A 23,409-nucleotide genomic window follows, 5' to 3' on the forward strand; every position below is an offset into this window, starting at 1 on the left:
GGTCCCCTCTCTGTGTCACGTGATCCCCGAGAAATTTTCAAAGTTCTTCCGTATCGACGGACAAGTAACAGAGAGAGGAGAGCACAAGAGAGTTCTTCGGTCGGTAAAGCCGCGACTTGACACGCAGGAAAAAGGGTGCGCGAAAAGCAGGAAGTGCCAATGTGGAGCAAATTCCAGTGGCCGTAGCAGTGTAACGAAACTAAGAAGGGTAAAAAAAGGCGCGAGAAGAAAGAGCGCACGGAGACAAGTCAGAGAGTCGGTGTATCTTCCTCTCCCTTTCGCTCTCTTCCTCTGCCTAAAAGTTGACCTCGAGTTTCAAGGGTAGAGAAGGGTTTGCAGTCGTTTGCCCCTCTACCTTACCAGGGACTACGAGCCATGGCTCTCGAATTCTCTACGAACGGAAGAGAGAAAGCGGCGTTGCCTCGACGTCGGTAGTGGTAGTCTCCCGCCATCCCCACCACCGGTGTAATGTAGTTCGATTGGTCGACGTGCTCGGGTTTTCCTTTGTGAGCGGGCGGGTGAAAGCGTGGCTTGGCAACGCTGTACGAGTTCGCCGGCGTCCGCTGGAAGGAAGGCTAAGCTCGCGCTAGAGGGAGAAGGACGGAGGGACGCGGAGAAAGAGACGAACAGACAAGTAGCGAGCGAGACTTCGGGTCGAATGGAAGGGGATCGGAGTCGGAGAAAGAGAAAGAGGGAATATACAAGCGTCCAGCCAGCCCGTCCTCGCCAGGTTCGCCCTCTGTGTGTGCGGCATCGCGTGTAGAGTCGGTGACGAGAGAAGCAATCCGCGCGTAAGCTTCTCCATGTGAAAAAGCTATTACGCGTTTCCCTACCACTGTGCAGCAGCAGTCGTCGTCGGTGTGCATATATACACGTAAAAGAAGCATTGCGTCTCTACGCGCGCGTGGTGTCGCATAGAGTGCGTAATTAGCGGCGTGTGTACAAGCAAGTAAAAGGGACGTCACGTTTCCAGAGAAGAAACGCCGATATATATACACGTATACAACCGTTTATATGTACGACGACGCGCATATACATATATATATACGGACGCTGTATATAGAGATATATATGTAATCTTGCGAAAGGGGAGGAGAGAACAGTGTGCGCATAAATGAATGAGAATACTATTTCTTATGCCTAATACTTTGATCAGAATATCATCGAGAAGAAACGCTGTGTTTCTCGAATGAAAGGCTCCCATAAGTACGTAGGGGAGGACGGAAGAGAGACGGAGAGAAAGAACGAGTGAGAGAGAGAGAGAGAGAGAGAGAGTGTGCGCGAGAGAGAGAAAGAACGAATAAACGAGAGAAAAAGGGAGAGAGTGAGTGAGAGAGAGAAAGAGAGGCAGGCGTATGGATAGACAAAGATAGGCGTGGAGACCGAACAAGAAGGGAAAACGAAGAGAGGAGAGACGCGACGAGAGAGAAAGAGAAGAGAAAAAGAGAGACGGAGAGACGCTCTGTATCTGTCGATGGTGGGGAGACAGAGGGAAAAAGAAAGAGCTAGAAGGGGAGAGAGAGCGCCCTCCCCTACCCACCCGCCCGCCCTCCTCCTCTACCCGCCGTACCTACTCACGGAGCTAACGAACGGTTGAGCGTAGCGTCGAGGAGACCGCATCCCAAGTATAACGTACGTATTCACGAGGACCTTCCTCCTATACATCGGTGGAAAAAGCGTGTATGAAGCCGCCTGTGCTACCAGGAGTACTAGTAGTGATCGTGTAGTGCGCCGGCTGGACAAGAGAAACGTGGTGTGACGACAGTGAGAGAGCACGGTAGCGCGTGCAGTGCGTGTCGCGGCGATACACGACGGCCACGACGAACAAGACTCCGTACGAATGTGAGGGTACGTGTTCGTGTACATGTATGCGTGGCGGTGTCCGTGCATACACCTTGTGAGAGAGAGCGAGTGAGAGCGAGTGCGTGCGTGCGTGTACGCGCGCGCGCAGCGTGTGCGTGCCTGTATGTCCTGTACGAGGGAGACAGAGGAGCGTATGCGTGGTGGTGTGAGTGCGTGAGTCGTGTAATTTTCTTCGTGCGTCCTTCTTCTTTTCGTTGTCGGTGGGACGGTTCGGCGAACGAGGCCGAAGAAGTGACAGACAGATCGTCCGCGTGTACGATATGTCGGAACACCACCGCGTAGCCGGTGGCTGGGGCACAGCGAGCCCAGGAACCCGCGAGGATGCCTCCGGTGGTACCGCCTGGTGGTCTTCGGGCCTGAACACTGTATCGGCCGAGCAACAACAACAACAGCAACAACAGAATCTCCACCAACACCTGATGAACCAACAACAACAGCTATCGCAGCAGCAGCAACAGCAGGCCCAACAGCAGCAGCATCATCAGGATATCGTTAGAAGTACCGCTGCCGCTACCCAGCAGCTTTTCTCCTACAAGATGGCCTCCAGCTTTCAGAACCCAGCCACCACGGGCACGCAGTCGAATCCCGTCTCGACGTCTACGCCGGTTGGCTCCTGCATGAGGGGAGGCTATGATTATAGATTAGGAACGGGGCCCGGATCTGGCGGAGGTGTACCAGGTACACCTTCCGCACCACCGCCTGGCGTACAGTGGTGGTACCCAGGTGGAGTTATGGACGCCGGACAGAACAACCTGCATCAGCAATTGCAGGGCCAACAACAGCAGCACCTCTCGCCCATTACCACACAAACGTCCACGCCCCCCGTTATGTCCCCGGTATGTTGCGACCACGATCGACCCCCTTTTATAATATGCTTCTTCGTTTCTCGTTCTTGCCTGCTTTTTTTCACTTTTATTTTCTTGTATTTTTTCTTCTTTTTTTCTCTCTTAATTCTCTTCATTTTACTCTTTCTCTCTCTCTCACTCTCTCACTATATCTTTCTTTCTCTCTCTGTCTATCTCTCTCTCTCTCTCTCTCTCTCTCTCTTTCTCTTTCCTTACCTCGTCTCTGTATGTGTATGTATATATATATGTACGTATATGTATATATGGATACACGTATATAGTTTTTTCGGTTGTTTCTAACCGAACGTAAATTCCTTTATGTATTTGGAACGAAGAACCCGGGATAGGTCTTAACGTTCCTTATCCAGCGGTTTCGCAGTCTTATTCAAGTAATAGACTCGACGTTCCTAACTAGCGTCACATTGCGATTCTTACTTGCTAGCAATCTTTTTTTCTTTCTTTGCATCGATAAATGCGAACACGATGGTTTTTTGTTTTACATTTACTCGAAACCGAGTACACATGTGTTTTTTTCTCTGCAATTTTAATAATCTTTCAGCTACTCGTTCGTATACGCGAGATACATCGTATACAGAGTTTTATCGTATTTTCGGCTTGAAAATCTAACCGGTACTCCGTCGTGCGTTCACGATACAAAACGAGGAAGTAACCTGACGCTTGTAATTTTTCGTTTGATCTCTTACAGTCGAAGGGAAAAAGTACACGAAATCGTGAAAGTTTTATACTTTCTTCTCGTTCGTACACGTTTGAAATCATCACGCTCGTTTACAGTTACGAATTTAATCGTTCGTCAAGTATTTACCGGTGGGTTTACCCTTGTCGACCAGGGTTAGGGAATTATTTACCTGGACAGTCTAAATGAGTCGAGATTTTTTTTCGGCTATACCGCGCCGCTATTTATATACATTTTACATTCGAGTGGAATTTTTCCGGAATGAAAGAGTCGTCGTTCCCTGTGAATTTCATTGGTTTAGGGTGAAATAACGTTTTTCGTTTCGTCGTGACTAAAGCGTTCGGAATTTTCGATGGCGATCGGCCCTTCCCGTGCTCAGAAAATCTTAATAACCGATTCTATCGTGGCTGCTTTCGCACGACCGTCTGCGTTTCATCCTGACTCGCGTCCCTTGCCCCACCGACCGTTGTCCGCTATTGATTCCGGGTTTCGTGCGGCCTTCTTCGTATGTACGTTCGTACAGCGGCTCTTGCCGCGCTGGGCCCGGTTCCCTTCCTTCTCTTTTTTTCGTTTTCGATCACACCGATCGACGTCTCTGGGTCGTTTGCAACAGAAAATTAACGCTAGATTTTTCTACCTTCGAATTCTCGCACGAAAATCAAAATTGTTCTCTATTCGGAAAATTCTTGAGATTTTAATAATAATTTTAGGATTAATTTTCTTCTGACTGGAAATGAAAATTTTGGTAAAGGCACCTCTTCGTATTGAAAGGTAGAATTGGATAAAAGGTTTTAGTTTCAAGTAAAAATCTCTTGGTGAACAATTTATTAACCGTCATATTTTTTTATTTCTTGAGATCAAGAATTTCGTACGATTATAAATATACGTTTGTTTTAATCGTCAGTTTACGAGGTTTTCGCGTGTTCGGAAAATTCTTGAGATTTTAATAATAATTTTAAGATTAATTGCCTTCTGACTGGAAATGAAAATTTTGGTAAAGGCACCTCTTCGTATTGAAAGACAGAATTGGATAAAAGGTTTTAGTTTCAAGTAAAAATCTCTTGGTGAACAATTTATTAACCGTCATATTTTTTTATTTCTTGAGATCAAGAATTTCGTACGATTATAAATATACGTTTGTTTTAATTGTCAGTTTACGAGGTTTTCGCATGTTCGGACGGGAAAATGGAAATTTTATTTTTCCCTGGAAGATTATGAATGAGCGGGGATATATTCATTTTACGACCTGTAATTCAGTCCTTCGTAATTAGATACAAAAGTTTCGATCAATAGTCTCCCTATTTGCTATGAAAGGGGCATGCTTTGCCCCTGCTGAAAAAGAAAGAATTCTATTTTCCAGGGTTTCTGTCTGCCTGAAAATTCAATTTAAGCCATTTCTGTTCCTGCAGTCGTCTTTCTTCGCTGTAAATGGAAATTACCTACAGTCAACAATCGTTTATTTTATTCAGAGGTGTACGCAATATCGACGCCCTCCTCTTACTCTTTTTCCAAGGGAATTTAGAAATTCGTAACACCTGGAAAATAGAAAAATTCATTTCTACATATTTCTTACATTTTTCGAACATTTGAATTCCTCTTATAAATTTTATAACGCTACTCTACAAGGTTACATTTTTTATATCGAAGAGAACGAAAAAAACTGCTGTTTTATTGACAAATTTTAAAAGTCGAACAATTTTATATTCATATAATTTTAAAGGTTTGAACGAAATTTTTGGAGCATTCAATTCTTACAATGAGTGGAACGATATCGGTTTTGATAAGCTTACAATAAAGAAAATTTCGATCGAGCGTATTCTAGCGTGGGCTATAAAATATTTTTCTGTCGAATAATATTTTTGAATACCGGGTACTAACGGTAAATTATTCGAGCTGCTTGCTCGGAAGGTTAATTCAATTTGTTTTCTTTCTATGTATAACTTTGAGAAAATAATGCAAAATGGAAACAGGTATGAAATGATTTTAGTACTAATCTTTTTTTTATAATACTTTGATCACTAAAATTTGTCAACATTTTCTAACATTATTGAACATTAGAGAAACATGTCTCGGAATTATACAAAAAATGTTTCTTTTATGACAAAATGTTATAATATTTATTTGTTAGATCTACAAATTTAAATCTGAATTTTAAACCATTTTAAGAATCTACGTTGTACTGGGAATATTCAGGCATTGGAGAAGACGTGTTTTTTCTAAGATTTTCCGCGTCTCAAATGTAAATGTAAAATGTGATTATTTATTCAATAATAGAGTACGGCTTCATGATTTACAATTTTATGCTATCAAGAATTTTCCGTCTTGTTCAGTGATTGATAAATTATAAGCTGCTTAACTACGAATCGTTAAGAAATAACAAAATGATTGAAAAATTTATGTAACATTGGAATATTGAAGAAATTTTTTAAATACGATAGCTCTAATAACACGAGTACGACAATATACCAGATTTGGGCATGAAAAGGATAAAATTACTTTTGTTCACGTCCAATAATTATTTCACACGACAAAACGAAAGTTCCAAGTAATTAGTTATCAAAGTTTGAACAAAAACGATTCGTCAATTATTCATTTATTTCACAGTATAATCCTATCAAGCAATAAAAATAATTTTACACAACTGGAAATGCATAATATCTCGAAGTTCACGATTCTATCGAAGATCGGAGCTCTGTACTCGATTATGAATTCATTATTCGTCAAAGAACCGTCAGTTTAAAATTTTCTTTACGTTCATTTCGATTTCTGTTCGTTCTTTACGTTCGTTTTAAATACTTTCATACCTTCCGTTTATTTCAAATATTTTTGGTACTTTATATTCATTTGAAATGTTCGTATATTTTACACATTCAGTTCGGATATCTCTGCGTTTTATATTCGTTCGAAACGTTTTATTTTTTCATATATTTCACATTCGTTTCAATTATTTCCGTATATTCATGTTAAACGTTTCGACTGTTTACGTTCGTTCCAAATCTTTTTTTGTACTTCGCAATTTGTCTCGAATACCTTTATATTTTACATCAAATAATTTATGTCCAGGTCTGGTACACATCTCTGTTTCGGCAATGGCTATCTGGATGTGATCGGAAAATATCGGTACAGTAGTGGTATTTTGTATTTCGTTTACAAGCCTCCTCGGTCACAACACTTCTTTCCTTTTTTTTTTTCTCTCTTGTGTACACCTCGAGCCGGGAATATCGACCGAGTAGAATAATAGAAGTCGATGTAAACATTCTTATCTTAGAGACACAGACCCGCGACAAATTTTAATTCGTAAGGCTGACAGAATTACCGACGTACACACGCGCTGCTTTGAAAATACACCAAGACACGAATAAAACGGATCTATAAATAAAGCATGACGGAAATAAAATTAACTAAACACGAACGTTAACATTTTTGACATGCTTTTTAAATTGAAATTTATTCGTATAAACGGTATCGATAAACACCGTGTATCGACTTTCTCGTTTTTGAAAACGTTTGGTTCTAGTTTCACGAATGCCAATCGAAAGACAATTAGTCGATACGAGTCTATGTAAATATTGAGCGAAAGGTATCGTTTCCAAGGAACGTTCATTTTGAACGAAACGATTATTCTGAAATTTGACATTGTTTATATTTCAATATTGAATTTTTGCCGTCTGTATTTGAATATGGAGACGATTATATTCGCGGTATCTCGGAGAATCGAAAATGTATTTGGAGCAATATCAAAAGCGGGTCTGGAATGAAAGTTAAGATTGAAGTCCGTATCTATCGGGCGAAGAGAAAGTCGGAAAGTGGTCCGAAAATTCAAGATTACGGTGATAGAGGTAAATGGAAGAGGCCGGAGCTCGCGTTCCTCCACGTGTGCACGCGTAACATATCGAATGAGATTGTTGTAAAAATTGAATCGTAAGCTAAAATGCTCTGAGTAAAAAAATAATTATATCCATTCTGCTGGTAAACTTATCTATGACGCTGCGGGTTATATAATTATGTTTACAAATTTGTGATTGAAAATTTTAGGAAGGTACATTTATTTATAGCATACTGCAATGTTATAGAATATTGCAATATTTATTTGTGAGACTTTTTTGAAATTTGCAGTGTTAGCGAGTTATTGTTTGAATATTATTATTTGATTGTAGGTGATGTAGCTATCTTTAGCTGCCATTTTGTTTTGTACGTCTTTGAACTGGTTCAATTAGTTTCCTTGGAAAAAGAAAGTAGGTAACTTTTATATTTGCCCAAGGTACGTTTTGTTGGTACTATGCTTGATAAATCTTCAGTGGAATAACGAAAAATTTGAAGTCATTTGTGTAATATTATATATTGGCTATAATTGATTGATTTTCATTTCGTTCATACTATGAATTTCGAAGAAGTGATTACAATTTCTAGAATTTCTTGATTTCAGGTGTTCAATCTTGTTTATAACAATTTCCTTTCATAACTGCTTCTTGGTTACAGGAAACAGTGTATTCTAATAATCGACGTTTCTGAACGGAATTTGAAACGAGTCAAGCAGAGTGATAAAGGAATACCTTCAATTGAATCAATAAAATCACTTTAAAAATAGTTTCGAATTTCAATTGGAATTGTTTTATCAACAAAAGCGCAATTGATATTCGTAGTTTCAACAAATCAATTCATATATTTCCAGTATTAGTTTTCCTTTCAATATTTTTATTTATCTGTATTTCGGAAATTCTATAGTTAATAATCACCATTGGACGAACTTTTAACTCCATTTTGGCAGAAAAGTTTCCAAATAACCATCAAACACTGTCACTATTGAAAATGATAGAATTAAATAATTAGCACTAATATAATTATTCCCAGGTGGAAATTCGTAGACGTAATTTTCATATTTCCCATGTTTTCCAAGGAAACTTGCAATTATCTCTCTATACAGGAATTAGGCAATAATATTTCATATTTTTCAACCGTCGTACATGTTAAACAAGATTGAAGAACCACCAAATACTGCCACTATTGAAAATGATAGCTAATTAATGATAAATAATTGAAAATTAGCATCAATATAATTACTCCCAGATGGAAATTCGTAGACCTAGATTTTCATATTTCCCACGTTTTCCAAAGAAACTTGTAATTACCTCGCCATACAGGAATTAGGCAATAATATTTCATATTTTTCAACCGTCGTGCATGTTAAACAAGATTGAAGAACACTCGGAACACAAAAGAAATGTTGCAATCGTATATAGGAATCAACCATGCGTTGAAACTATTCCTGAATGCGTGTGTTTCCCTTTGTACTCGTAAACTGACGTTCGAACAGTTCATTTCAATTGATTCCGAGAACGATTAAGTTTCAGCGGGCTCTCGGTGGCGAGCGCGCGCGCGCGCGCGGGCGCGGGGGGGAGGTACAAGTTGAAGGAAAAATTATTCTCTCCGGCATATAAAGAATACGCCTCCGTCTCTAGCGTACAATTAATACTTGATACATAAAAGTATGGAGGAATAATTAACAGGCCTCTCTCGTTCGTACTCGCCTGCTGCTTATATGCATGTTCTCATTCTTGTAGGCTTTTTATAAAATACCAGATTCAGCGAGGACTTTATTACCGCGTTCATTAAATTCAGAAACGGAATAAAAATTGTATCAATCTTAATTAAAGTTTTCGTTTTATTGTACTTTGTTTGTTCGGTGTGTGTACGCTATAAACGCGCACGAATCTCACCGTGGAATCGTAATTACGAGTATCGTTACCCATGACGTAAATTGTTTAATAAAAATGCGCAAACAACGTTACTCTCTCTCTGTATAACCGGCCTGAGACAACGCCGGTGATTAGGCAAATTTATTTTTCCTATACGAAAGTAACCCAAGGGAATATATTATTTAACGTAATTGTACTCTCGAAATAAAGAATTCTTTCTATTGGATTCTGAAATACGCTGGGAAACTCTTAAACAGTTATCTCGCTTTTCGGTATAATTATTATTATCATTATTATAATATTTTTATATATATAGTAAGGTAACTTAAACAGTTATCTTACTTTTTGGAATATATTGTTATTATCATTATTATAATATTTATATATACATAATAATGATAATATATTCCGAAAAGTAAGATAACTTATATATATATGTAAATATTATAATGATGATAATAATATATATATATTATAGATATATAATTAATATATATATATCATAATTATATATCGTAACTGCGTTGGAACAATGCGAGCCAATTCATCGAACACGATTCACTGTTTAATAGAATTTCAACGTATAACTAAACAATTAATAACCGTTTTTATCGTACGACGGAAAAACAATAAGGAAGAATTTATTAGCCGGCGCATAACAGAGTCGATGCGAGCCAGTGAATTAACTGGCAAATTGCAAATTTGCATTCGTATTACATGAAATTTTTGTTTGCCGTCGGATTCCATTTTGATCTCAATCTTCTCGGGATAGCGTACCGTAATAGAATGTCTAGAGGCAGACTCAACAAATTTCGAATAGAATAATTCTAGAGTTACATCGAGACACACACGTTTATCGCCAAAATCTTTACAATTTATCCTTGAACGTGATTTACATAGTGTTATTTTAAGGTTTATATGGTATTTTTAAAAGAAATATACTCGGAACAGCCAAGTATTGCGGTAAGTTTGAGGCAAATGCACAATTCAGCTGAATCTAATCGTGTAGTGTTATAAATTTGCATAACTTCTTATTCTTACAGGCCAATTTACGTATACCGTGTGTAATGATAATTAACAAGCCCAGTATATATTTATTTAACGTAATTGTACTCTCGAAATAAAGAATTCTTTCTATAGGATTCTGAAATACGCTGGGAAACTCTTAAACAGTTATCTCACTTTTCGGTATATATTATTATTATCATTATTATAATATTTATATATATATATAATAATGATAATAATAATATATTCCGAAAAGTAAGATATATATATAAATATAAATATATATAAAATATATATATATAAATATTATATAATAAGATAACTTAAACAGTTCGCAGTATATTATTATTTTTATCATATTTATATTTATATATATAATATTTATATATATATATATATATTTATATATTATTATTGATAATAATATACGTTATAGATATATAATTTATATATATACTTTTCGGAATATATTCAAAATTTGAAGAAGTCAATTAAAGTCAATTTAATGAATTTCTTTTAAACGTATTTGCGTGTCCCATTGATACGTTCAATTTGCATAGAAATAATTGAACATCCGTTTAAGAGTTGTATCAGATTTTTGGTGGCATTCCTAAGATTATCGTTACGCTGAATTCTGTTTGTTTGCTTTTCATTTTTCATAATCCACCTCGCGTGTGTATAATAGTTCAATGAAACTCTATATCGAAGATCTAGACATCCAATCTCTATCAGATCGTTCGTTAGCTGCTAACATGCGGTCTAATTTTATCTACATCCAGAAGATTTAATCTTACTAAATGAAATTCAACCTCGATTTTTGTCTTTTTCTGCTCGCGCGGTGTCCGTACGTGCGTGGTATTCGAACAATCGTTAAACTGTTATTTACAAGTTAATTTTTTGAACAGTATTTAATCCGTTAATAACGGAACGGAAGTCGACAACATTTTTTTGTTTGCGTCTCGCATGGAACGCGACGCGCGTTACGTTTTTCGTAATATATTTACATTGAAAACTAGTAATGTTAATATGGGCAACAAATCAAGTTGAAAATTAGCATATCGCCAAGAATGACTTTCTAATATGAGCGTCTCGCAAGTAAAAATGTCGAATATTATTCTGTGGAAGCTTAATTGACTCTACAATTATTGTTTTACTATGCAGTAACTATTTGAATACTTGACGTTGAATAAAAAAATACGATTTGAAAGTCGGTTTGATATTTTTGAGAAAAGTTAATGATTTTACAATGTTAATGTCTAATGTTTTATCAGTGGACTACAAATTTGACTTATATTTTTATAATCTAATTTCCAAAAGGTTAAAGTTTAAATACTGTCTTCTAGAAAACAAAAATATTTTTGCTGCTCCAACGTCATCGTTTTCCTTCGTCCAACTTGCATACAAAATATTATTGCAGAATGGTTTTTAAAGTATAGGCAACGAGTATAAAGAAAACAGTTTCTGTGCATGATCGTTATTTCAAAGATATGCAAATAAACGTATGAACCACGGAATTTTCAAATCATATATTGTTGGAAAAAATATAATTCTACATTTCTGGTATATAGCTAATCGAATGCAAACATAATTTCATTCGAATAGCTGGTCAAGGAAAATAAAAGAAATTCCACGCTGATGTTTAAGCAATTAATCCGATTGAACATTTGTTCGAGTATATCCGCTCATTTAGAAAGAGGTATTGCTTTTAAATCGTCTTTTCAATTCTCATGTTTATCCAATGAGGAACGAGGATAGTACTTGCTTCTCATTTTTTATTCCTTTTTTGCAACTCTTCTCGTAAAGCGAAAAGAAGTATCTTTTAATTGACATCGACGCTAATATTCTTAATGTGGTAACCAAATTCAAAATTACACTTTCTTCACGAATTATTAGAGATCTTAATTTTTGAACACTTGATAGCAGAATAATTTTAAAACAAAAGTTACTCATTCAAAAGCATCAAAGTAAAAAATATTTAAAATGAGGTCTATTTTTGATATATTTTTTTCTTTTATCTTTTTCTATGAGGTCTATTTTTTATCTATTTTTTAATAAAATATCGAAGAACATAAAGTATTCGTAACAAATGTCTGGGAAAATCATTTTAAAAAATTAACTCTGTCAACGTGGAAAAATCTTTTTAAAAATTAACTCTGTCAACGTGGAAAAATCTCATTAATTTTGATTCTCATATTCTATGTACACGTGACTCATTCGTTTTATAAATATTAATAGTGACGTAGCTGAGTACGATTGTTTCAAATATTTCTCGATTGTTCAATAGAGTTTATTTAAGTACAACTTGACGTTACGTACGAAGAGTAGCAGATTTATTCCCGCTTTATTTGAACAAGTTCATAAATTGTAAGTAGGCAGGGATCTATTCGAAAAGTGTTTAGCATATACACGAAGTGTAAATCTACATACGCATATTTAAACGAAGCGGCGGCATATTGGTGCATGTCCACATGCGAACTCTTAAATATCTCGAAAGGGGAAAAACAGTGTCTTATTTCAGTGAAAGAAAGCAGGTCACATAATTCTTTTTCAAGTACTCTATTTCGAAACAAAGGGAGGGTCACCTATATGACTCATGTAAATAGACTGTAGATTTTTTCACATTTATAGCGTTCGCCATTATTCGAAATACAATAGAATGTTATAACGAAGATTTCATTAAATTCCTCCGGCATTCTTCGTTTTTCCGAGGTATATTATTTATATTAGGAGATATTATTTATATCGCGAATAAATATTCGTTATTCAAATTTCGTTGTTAAAGCGACAGAGAAAAATCCGTCTCGATCACAAACTTTGTAATTAGACTTTTCTTCGGGGAATTCCGCATAATGGAAAACGAGATAAAAAGTTTATTAACACTTTCGTTTTATTATAGGCAATTGTATGCGCTATGAAGCCATAAAATTCGCAGTCTACTTATAACCCCTGCATTTTATATGTACACCTGTCGATGAAAGTTAAGAAACAGCAATTAATCAAGGATCCCGCGGTATAAGGGTCTCTTGTAATTGGTAATTTAACCGGATAGGACATTCCTTAAAAATCACCTGGTTACAGTAGATTGTCTTTTTTTTCGTTTAAGACTCCGTTTTTGTAAAATTAATTTTTGTCGAGTACGCTTAACTGTTTTCGAAGGAAATTAAACATCGGGTGTACAGTTGGCGTATTATTATTTAGCATGAAATATCGAGTTTAAAAAATGCAGAATACAATTTCTTCGAGTCCTACTTTTCGAGAAAAATTGGGTTCAAAGATACGTCGGCGGTCGACGCTGTTGCCTGACACATTTTCAAACCGGATTTTCTCGAAAACGAGGTTTCGAACGAGCGTTATTCTACATTTTTGATTTACTCTGTCGTGTAGGATACAATCCCGTGCAACGTACGGTTAATTTCGAAACGTGCCAGTGGATAATTTTCAATTTTTATCTTAAAAACGAAAACTTATACTTTCGACTATTTCCATATAGAATCTTTCCTCCTAATTATATTCCCCTTCATTAAATGTTTAAACGATACGAAAATGTAGCTGTACCACTTTGAAAAGTCACCCGTTATTCGCAGCTTGTCTCAAATATAATGAAAGTCGTATCAAATGATCCGAAAAATATTACACTATCGATATAAATTATCTGCAAATTATAAACTATCATCCTGATAGAGTTAATTACGTGTAAATCGCTTATTAAAAGTTTTCCTTAACTTTTCAATATAAAAGGGAAATTCTTGGGAACTTGCACAAAGAAAAATGGAAAAGGGAAAATAAGTTCTCGAACTTGGGTATTTCGAAAATTCCCGTTGATTTCTGTGGAATATTACAAGCGTGTGAAGTATTTTAATAGGTAATCTGTTTCCAGTAGTTCAGATGTTCAAAAGGTTAATACGCGATTAACCTTTAAGATTAATGTTTTCTATAATTCTGTTCTCCGTACATCTTGAGAATATCGGCGTGGACGAACGAAAAATTGGTGGAACGAAAATGATGGCTTTTCGTTCTCGGCGGTCAGAAATACAGTCGGTAACACGAACCTAACGAGATTTTGCTTACCGAGCCACTTTAAAAGACTCCAAAAGGAAGTCGTTAACGGTTGCTTTGATTTATTTGCGTGTGATACCGAACACGATGTAGTAAGACGATGATACATAACGAAATATAATAATCGGTGAAGTTGGTGGAAGGAATAAGAGAAAGAGAAAAAAAAAAAATAATAGAAACCTGATAAAATCGGATAGTTTATAGGCGATTATACTGGGTTGAACTGAAAGAAACGAACGAACCGGTGGATATATCGTTCTCGACGCGTTCCGTGATACTCAGGCATATTAATAATGGCGACTCGTGTCTCTTCGATTGCAGCACCAACTACAACAGCTAACGCAGCAACAAAATAATCTTCAGCAGAATAACGCTCAAGGCTTACAACAGCGAGACAATATGCCGAGGGGAAAGGACTCGAAGCCTAGGGGACGGATGACAGCATACGCGTTCTTCGTGCAGACATGTCGTCAGGAGCACAAAAAGAAACATCCCGAAGAGAAGATCGTTTTCCGAGAGTTCTCCAAAAAGTGTGCAATGAGGTGGAAGGTAAGGAATCAGTGTTGCTTCGTAAGTACCGCAAAACCTTTATCCTTGGCAGTCCTGTTTCGAGTCAGACTCGACGTTCTATTCTATTGCAATCTCTACCTGTTTTAACAATTTTTTCTGTATTTATTTGTAGCATCACAATTGTACCATTTAACAAAACTATCGAGCAGTTCAGCTGACTTTTGAAAATTTCGCTCCAAGAGTGCATCTGTTCAAACTTTAATTGATTTACAATTGAATTTTCATAGTGCTAAATGAATTTCTTTAATAATTTCGCAGAGAAACATTTGTCACCTTTCTAATAATTGCAAAAAGAAGACATCAGGCATGAGTCATTTGACCCCTCTGGTAGTTTTAGCGTTAACAATTTTTTCTGTATTTATTTGTAGTACAATTGCACCATTTAACCAGTTAACTGTGGAATTTAGTTGGAAAAACCTCTCATGCTGCGGGCAATATAATAAGAAAATGGAGCGTGTATTCATCGAACGCAGGACATTTGCAAGTCAATCAAATAGTGATTACATGTTTATGTGAAAAAATAAAGAATCGCTGAAAGAATTGGTATCGTGTCAAGCTTCACGATGACGTGTAGACTCGTCGAACAGTTAACTGGTTAAAGGTAACGTGTCAATGACTTCCAAATATTATTGATGAATAATTATGAATGAACTAATCGACGTGGACCTCAAAGTGAGAAACCAAGAGCACTTCGGACCAAAACCTTAATCGTAGAATCTCCAATTTGTCTAATTATCCAGGAGGGGAACAACGATTCTTTAACACTAGATTTAGGACACCCGTTAGTTGAACACTGAATTTGATAAACATTGTGTACTAATTTTAGTGGATGCGGATTCATGCAAATGTTTTGCTGTTCTCCATTTTTCAAGTTCTGATGTATGAACGGACATCTGTTTTTCTGGCAACGCAATGAAATGTATAATGATGGTAAATCTAGTGTTAAATGATTCAGTATGTTTGGAAAGCACACTCTTGTTGATATATTTGGATTAATTCTTGGATTCCTTATGGTATAACGATGAATGAGATTTATGGTGATTATATAAATTATAATTTAAACTGTGTCTCATAGTTTATGTGAAATATAAAGTTTCGGTTTCAAATGTGCATTTACAATGAACAGAATATTTCTGGATGTTAGGGAAAATTATTAATAGCAAAATAAGTCTGTATAGTTGAGAAAAATCTTGCATTGCAAAGAGTTAATACTGGAACGTAAAATGAAGTAAATTAAAAAGTTTGAGAAATAAAAGATCATTAAAGCTCCTTCAAATTCTTGTCCAAAATTATGTTTTGAGTCTGTAAAAAATATATGCAATGAGTATTACTGTTCATCTTATAAATTGTGGTAGTGAAATTACATTTTCTCATCTGTATATTAGAACAATGAATTTTAAAGCAGGGTAATGGAGGGAAAGTTTTAAGTTGTAAGTGTAAATAGTGCTCGTTAAACGGAGAAGAAGCGTTTCAACAAACACATGTCCAAAAAATAATATTTTCCAAGATATGAATATTTTTTGTTTCAGTTAAAGCGAGAATAGATTCTATTCACCACGAGAGCTATTCTGTAGGATAAAAACATTGGATTATCACTCTGCTAATTCTTTTTGTGATTACAGAAAGTTTTCCATATATCCTTCACCTGTTTTCACACATATTTCACATATTCGTACGAGAGGATTGCGCGCTCTCTCAAAAATTCCTGTCAGTATTCTGTCTGTTTCACGCGTATTTCACTTTTTTCACGTAATTTATCGACTTCATTGATCGTTGATTAGAAGGACGTGTAATTGACATTTCTCTGGCGATGGATAAGATAATACTTTATTATGATACATGCGCATGCAGTGTAAGAGAGACAGATTAATGATTTGTTTTCTTCTGTCAGAATCAAAGGCAAACAAATTTCCTCGCTTTAATTGAAACGAAGAATTATTTATACCTGTGCAAATATTGATTTTTCGATTCGTGCTTATTAAGACTTGTTTCTTTCGTTTGACGGTTTACTAATAACTTTCAGCATTTCGAACGTCTAATCATTTTTGTGTATTCAGAGGATCGATGGGAGAGAATGACTTGTTTTTAACAAGGCAAATGCAAGTGTACGATACAGGAATATTTTTTATGGTAATGTGCTAAACCAGAACTAGTGAATGTTACATTACCATTCATTAATAAATATATTGTTTATGAAGTCAGCAAACGTCTATAATTTGGATAGAATTTTAAACAATTTCAAAGGAAAAGGAAGACTGTAATTTCGTTGTTAATCATTCATCTTATTTTGGTTTGTAAGACTCTTTAAAATATCTATATTCTACATAAAAATATAGTTTTCTTGGTTCATTTTTCTCAGTCAAATTTATTCAATAATTTTGCTATATTTTCAACAGAAAAAATATTGTATAGTATTAATGTACGTTTGGAAATATTCTGAGTTTTCATTTTCTTTTCTTTTACATTGTTATGAGTACACACTAGTGACTGTTAAGCGAAGCAATTCAACCTTATTATCGTACATAGCACATAAAAGTTATCAACTTTTTTCTATTTTTGCTGAGCAAGAAACCTGACGAATAAAAAACATAATTACACAGTATTTGCTTATCTGTTTGATCTCTTACTGCAAGTCAATATACAATTATCTATTGAATAGTAATCTAAAACAGTTTCAGAGTTTTCCAGTGAGAATAGGAATAATAAATTTATCAACACGAGTTTGAAGTTACTTAAGAGAAGTTAGAAGACAAGTTCATTGTACTTTTACATTTATATTCAGAAAGATTATAAAAATGTATAAAAATATACAATAAAATTCCAAACGTTAACTAATAGGTAGCCTGCAAAAACTTATAACTGCGTAAAACTTAGCAATTTCTTCACATATTTATTACGTTCGTCTTCAATTTAGCTTTTGTTGCATTGCATTGATTTATAATTATTCAAAGATCCACTCGTTGAAAACTTTATCGTTATTGTATCATGTTTAATTCGAGATCAATCATTTCTACAATTAAATTATTTCTCTTTATATAATTGTGTTTCAAGTACACAATTGCTTTGACTGTGTCACGATTCATCCACTCTTTGTTCCAAGAGGGAATTAACCCCTTAACGCACAGTTCTTTGAAAAAAACCGGCCAAAAAGAATCAATTTTGATATACTGCGCTTTTGTTCCATGGACAAAGGCTATATTTTATTCTTGAATAAATAAGCGTTATAGCTTACAATCCCATGTAAATGATAAATATCAATAAAACGATTTTCTTTCTTTGCTTTCACATTGTTATTTTCGCAGTTTGGCCTGTTTAGCGCGCTCGAATTAACTCGAGCGTACAAGTTAAGGGGTTAATAACTATAATTTTTTGTAAATTGCAAATATGCGAATTTGCATATACGTCTGCAATCTAGCGATAAGCAGTCGCACAACAGATGCGCGTATGTCACGAGGGATGGGACAGTTGAAAAAGAAAACGTCAGACATATTTTTCGGCGAAAGAACTTGGAAATGCGAAACAACGTCATTATGAACAGGTGCCACACTAACATCTGGCCATCCTACTCCTCGAAAAAGGGTGGGAGACACTTTCTGCCGCGCACTTTTCTTATGGACTTCAGGCCACATGGTCCTTCGAAGGATTAAAGGCGTTGACCTTCCGGTTATCGTGGCGAAATGTTAGCATGAGCAGCTGCAAACTTTTAGCCCGACCTTTCGTGAAATGTTTCCATGGCAGATGGAACTTTTCGGATCAAGTTTTCCGAAAATAATGCCAGCCGTTTGGAAAACGAAATATTACAGTTTGTCTAACGCTATATAACGTGTCTCAAAATAATTTTACAATATTTTATTTGTTAGTAGGATTTCCAAGCTTTTTCATTTTCAAGTAAAAGAAAGGAAACTATGCGAAGTAATAAAGTCTTTGTTTCTTTGGCTTTGACTGTATTTTTATTCAATTTATTATTTTTCAATGGAAGAGTATGGGGTAATGATTTATTCATTTGTTTTAGAATGTTGAAACTTGTTTATAGAGAATGAAAATAGAGCAAGGAAAATTATCTAAATTATATGTGTAAATCTAAGGTACACTCACATGTATTGTAATAATGGGTTCTTTCCATGAATCAAATATGTTTGATTAAAGTCATAATAAGGGAAATGATTTATTCATTTGTTTTTGAATGATGTTGAAACTTATTTATAGAAATTGGAAATAGAGCCAGGAAAATTATCTAAATTATATATATAAATCTAAGATACACTCACATGTATTGTAATAATGGGTTTCCATGAATCAAATATGTTTGATTAAAACCATAAGGGAATATTTTGCCAATCTCCATACAGGAAGTTTACACAAGAAAAAGTACAATAAGAATAGCTTTTCGCCTTATTATACACAGATGATGATTACAGATGATGTCAATATAAATTTCATGCATTAGGTGAAGTATGATCTTATTTAAGGAGTAGTTTACAAAAGGAACATACAGAGTTGATTATATGTACTCAGTTCAGATTGATATCATAGTAATTATCCTACAGTTTTTCATGTAAATTCGATGGTTTGTAAATTGACTCACAAAGGTACGCATTAATCAAACAGTCTGTTTCTATATTAGTCTTATCATGATTGTGTCTTCTATGGAGTTGTCTTTACAGCATAGTATATAATTGGTTTAATGTTGATGTGTTATGGTAAAAAAATATATCTCAATGAGATATTTACCTTGCTTGAAATCTAATAGCTTTTTTCAATACAGCACAAAAGAAAGGAACTTAATTCAGTTCCTGTAGATTTCTCTATAAAAATCCCTATTTCCATAAACGTTTACAGTTTAAATTTTACATATGCATACAATCTATAGTCTAGTAATAATAATATGTATAGGCTATCTGAAAATGACCTGTGTTGTTTTAAAAACGTTTTGAAGAAAATTGAGGAACAGCTAATTTTCTATCAAAATAGTTTTGTGTTTTTGTAAAATACTGATGAACTTCCATGCATTTTCAGATTCGTTTTCAATTCGTTTTCAATTCGTTTTCAATTCGTTTTCGTCTCCTGATCTCCTCGACTTATTCCATGAAAACCAACCCCGCTTTTGTTTATTATAAATCCACTACCACGCCTCCAGTTTCCAATATCCAACGATAATCAATTTTATAAGCAATCATGGCATAATAGAGATGGTAAAAATACACTTGTATTCTATTGATACTTATGACACAAGACAAGGATTACGTAATATTGTTTACTTAAAAATACAAAGGTTAAATGATAAAAGGATATATTATGTGAAAACATACAATAGAATAGTGCATGTGTGTGCTTATGTAATATACATTATTGATGAATATAATATTTTATATAATGTGAACACTGAAAAATAGAAAGTACGATTAATTGTTTGTTAATAATCATTAGGAATGATTAGTGAATATTATTTATTATGAAGCTAATAATTTTTGTACGTGTGTGTGCCTGTGATTTTAGACTATGTCGGATAAAGAGAAAAAGCGTTTCCATGAAATGGCAGAAAAAGACAAGAAGAGATATGATGCGGAAATGCAGAATTACACACCACCTAAAGGCGAAAGTAAAGGCAGAGGCAAAAAACGCAAACACATCAAAGATCACAATGCTCCCAAGAGGTCATTGTAAGTATACGATCAAACATGAAATATTAGTAACGGTATAATAGAATATAGTACGCTTAAAATGGAAAGTTGACCATCGTTTGAGTCTATTACACTTGTGTACTTACGTATGTGCCATTAGTTTTGAAAGTTAGTTTTATATTTACATAGATTAACAGATATTTGTATACTATGTAAACAAATATTTCAGAGAATATTCAGTCTTGAAAATAAAAATTTATCATGACTGTATAACGTTGTGTAACTTGTAAGAAAACATGATTTTTGATGCTTGAAGTGGCTTGGACTATTTTCAAAATTAAGGGCACGTATAGAGGAATTAATACATTGAGTAGATATATTGGAAAATTGATGTTATACTGCGTGTTTCAGATCGGCCTTCTTCTGGTTCTGTAATGATGAGCGTGGAAAAGTGAAGATGTTGAATCCCGAATTTGGTGTAGGCGATATTGCTAAGGAATTAGGCAAAAAATGGTCCGATGCAGATCCTGAAACCAAATCGAAGTATGAGGCTATGGCAGAGAAAGACAAAGCTCGATATGAAAAGGTATGTATTCTGTTTTTCAGTTACATTGATATGCAACAATACAAAAGTATCATGTTCAAATGTTAATTACATTGAATTGTATTAAATGAACTGGTAGATCCCCAAAATGCTATTTCTAAGAGAGTGAAATCAATAGACTGAAAGTTTTATCAAAATTGTCTATTAGTTTGAAAAAGTCGTGATATAAATATGTTTTCTTTGATGTATAAATGTACTGAAACATTTAATTTCTGATTTCTTTTACAAACTTTGTACAAACTATATTTGTTTCCTTATTACTCAGGAAATGACTGCGTACAAAAAGAAAATGAAGGATGGTGCACCCGTTGTAGCAAATCCAGTGAATACTGTAAAAAGCGACAGTGAAGAAGAGTATAAAGAAGACGATGAATAGCGGATACACGACGAAATTTCATCTATCACCCCGTGTCCTTGATCCTGAAAGCATACCTCACCTACTGTACGTACCATTGACCTTAGCGTGAGCGTACTTACACCACTAGGGAATCGAATAACTAATCACCAGTCCCCGATTATTTACAATAATAATTAAAATACCCGCGATTATAATAATTATTTTAAAATTGTATGTATGCGAGGCGCGAGAGAAGATCGTATGAGTGATATTTGTATTTTAACATATTGATAGTAACATGTAAAATGGCGTAGGATAGCAGAATGAAAAGAAATATGGTGCCCACTTTGTATCAGGTGGAAGGCGCAGGGGCTCAATCATTGTTGACATTGTCTCCAGACTATGTTAAAAGCTAACGTAGTTGCAAATCGTAATACAGGATACGGCGGCTCCATAGTTGGGCGGTATCACTCGATATAGTTTGATATTTATCAGTTCAGTTCATTCGTTGTCAGTTGTCAGTGTAAGAAGACTTATTGTATATCCTTGTACAGAACATTTCTTTAAATCAAATCTGTCGCAGGTGGGGCATGGGGCTGCTTTGTATGAATGTAATTGATTTAAGTACGTGTCGTATAGTTGTAAGTATTAGGATAAGTATATTTTAAATGCAATTTCGATTCTACATCTGCGTCAACATGTGATAGTTTTCACTAACAATGTATTCTAAACCAGGAGATTGAGCCTTATATAGCTTATAAGTAATTGGAATCGAAACAAGTATCTCTGATTGACAACTTTTCGAAATCAAAAAGAAAATTAGGACAACAACCCAGCCATGGAGCAGTGGTATATTGCAAAAGTCCTATTATATTACATATAAAATCAATTTTTTTGTTCTTACGATTTTCGATGGTCGGATAAATTAATCCGATACATTTTATAAGCTGATCATGAATTTATATTTATGTTGTCTTAATAATTGTTATAATCTCAATCTTTTTTAGAATAGTATATATAAAAATGATATAAATTTTTGTTCTTATTGGCTTGAATTGACAGTCTTCAAAGACGTACCAAACTAGAATTGTATTTTCTTTTGAGTTTTATCTAATTGAAGTAGTCCCTGCCCTTACCATCGTCATATCCTCCCTCTCACATTCATTTTTCCAATAAAGGAAATACGTTTAAATCCTTTCAGAATCATGTGATTCCGTTCATTGTTTAAGAAAGTAAGATAGGGCGTGTCTTGTACTGCCTCGAGTCATCTGGTGTACAGCAGGCTGTATTATAATAAATTATTGTGGTTTCTTGTAATATTAACATTCCTAGATCTTAGTATGTACAGATCTTAATCATTGAGATTAGAGCCAACCGTGTAAGAAGCATACCAAAACAAAACCGGCTAGGTAATGCAGACGTGTGAATTTCGTGGCCAATAATTGGTATGCAAATCGAATATACAAGAGGCTTTGTTACAGTCAGACTGACTTGCACCTTGATTTGGCTCAGCAGGTAACCACTACTTTTTGACATAAAGCTTTTCATCTCCCCTGCACATTGTCATATAATGGATAATTGTGTGATTATATAAGCAAAAAATAAAAACCTGTTTTAGAGGGAGCTAGAGGACGAATACTGTAAAATATGAAATTGTAATATTTTAATACTGATTTGCAGATGTGCATAATTTTAACATAGCTGGTTAAAATGAATTGTACTGATACGAAGGTATCCAATTGATGGAGATAATTAATAAAAAGATATTGAAAATTACGACAGAATTTTCTGTATTATTATAGGGGAATTATAACAGTTATAAAAGAGATGGTTGTTTTGTATATCACTTAGGATAAATAAACTTTTCAAAAAATTTGTGAATATGTTTCTGGTACTGCTCCAAACCTGTTTCTAAACATTTACATGTCCAAAATGTTTGATTCTGAAAGCAGTACTAGACTTTAGAGTACTAACACTTATATTTGTATAAAAGTAAGTATATACTATTGGCCATTTGTTTATGACATGAACTATCTTTTTTCACATTGCTGCTTTCTTGTAATATGAATGATGATAACAACATACGTATCTTACAAATTTATGCTGACGCTAACC

General features: G+C 34.9%; 1 protein-coding gene across 1 annotated transcript; it reads left to right on the forward strand.

Moving 5' to 3' along the window:
• Positions 1-561: 561 nt before the first annotated feature.
• LOC116429356 (high mobility group protein DSP1) lies at positions 562-23,070 on the forward strand. The gene is made up of 5 exons (XM_031982232.2): positions 562-2,699; positions 14,484-14,711; positions 20,229-20,392; positions 20,765-20,939; positions 21,223-23,070. The coding sequence occupies exons 1-5, from the start codon at positions 2,124-2,126 to the stop codon at positions 21,331-21,333; spliced, it is 1,254 nt and encodes a 417-aa protein (XP_031838092.1). The 5' UTR covers positions 562-2,123; the 3' UTR covers positions 21,334-23,070.
• The last annotated feature ends 339 nt before the right edge of the window (positions 23,071-23,409 follow it).

This window comes from Nomia melanderi, chromosome 3 (genome assembly GCF_051020985.1).
Source record: "Nomia melanderi isolate GNS246 chromosome 3, iyNomMela1, whole genome shotgun sequence".
In the NCBI taxonomy this organism is placed as follows: Eukaryota; Metazoa; Arthropoda; class Insecta; order Hymenoptera; family Halictidae; genus Nomia; species Nomia melanderi.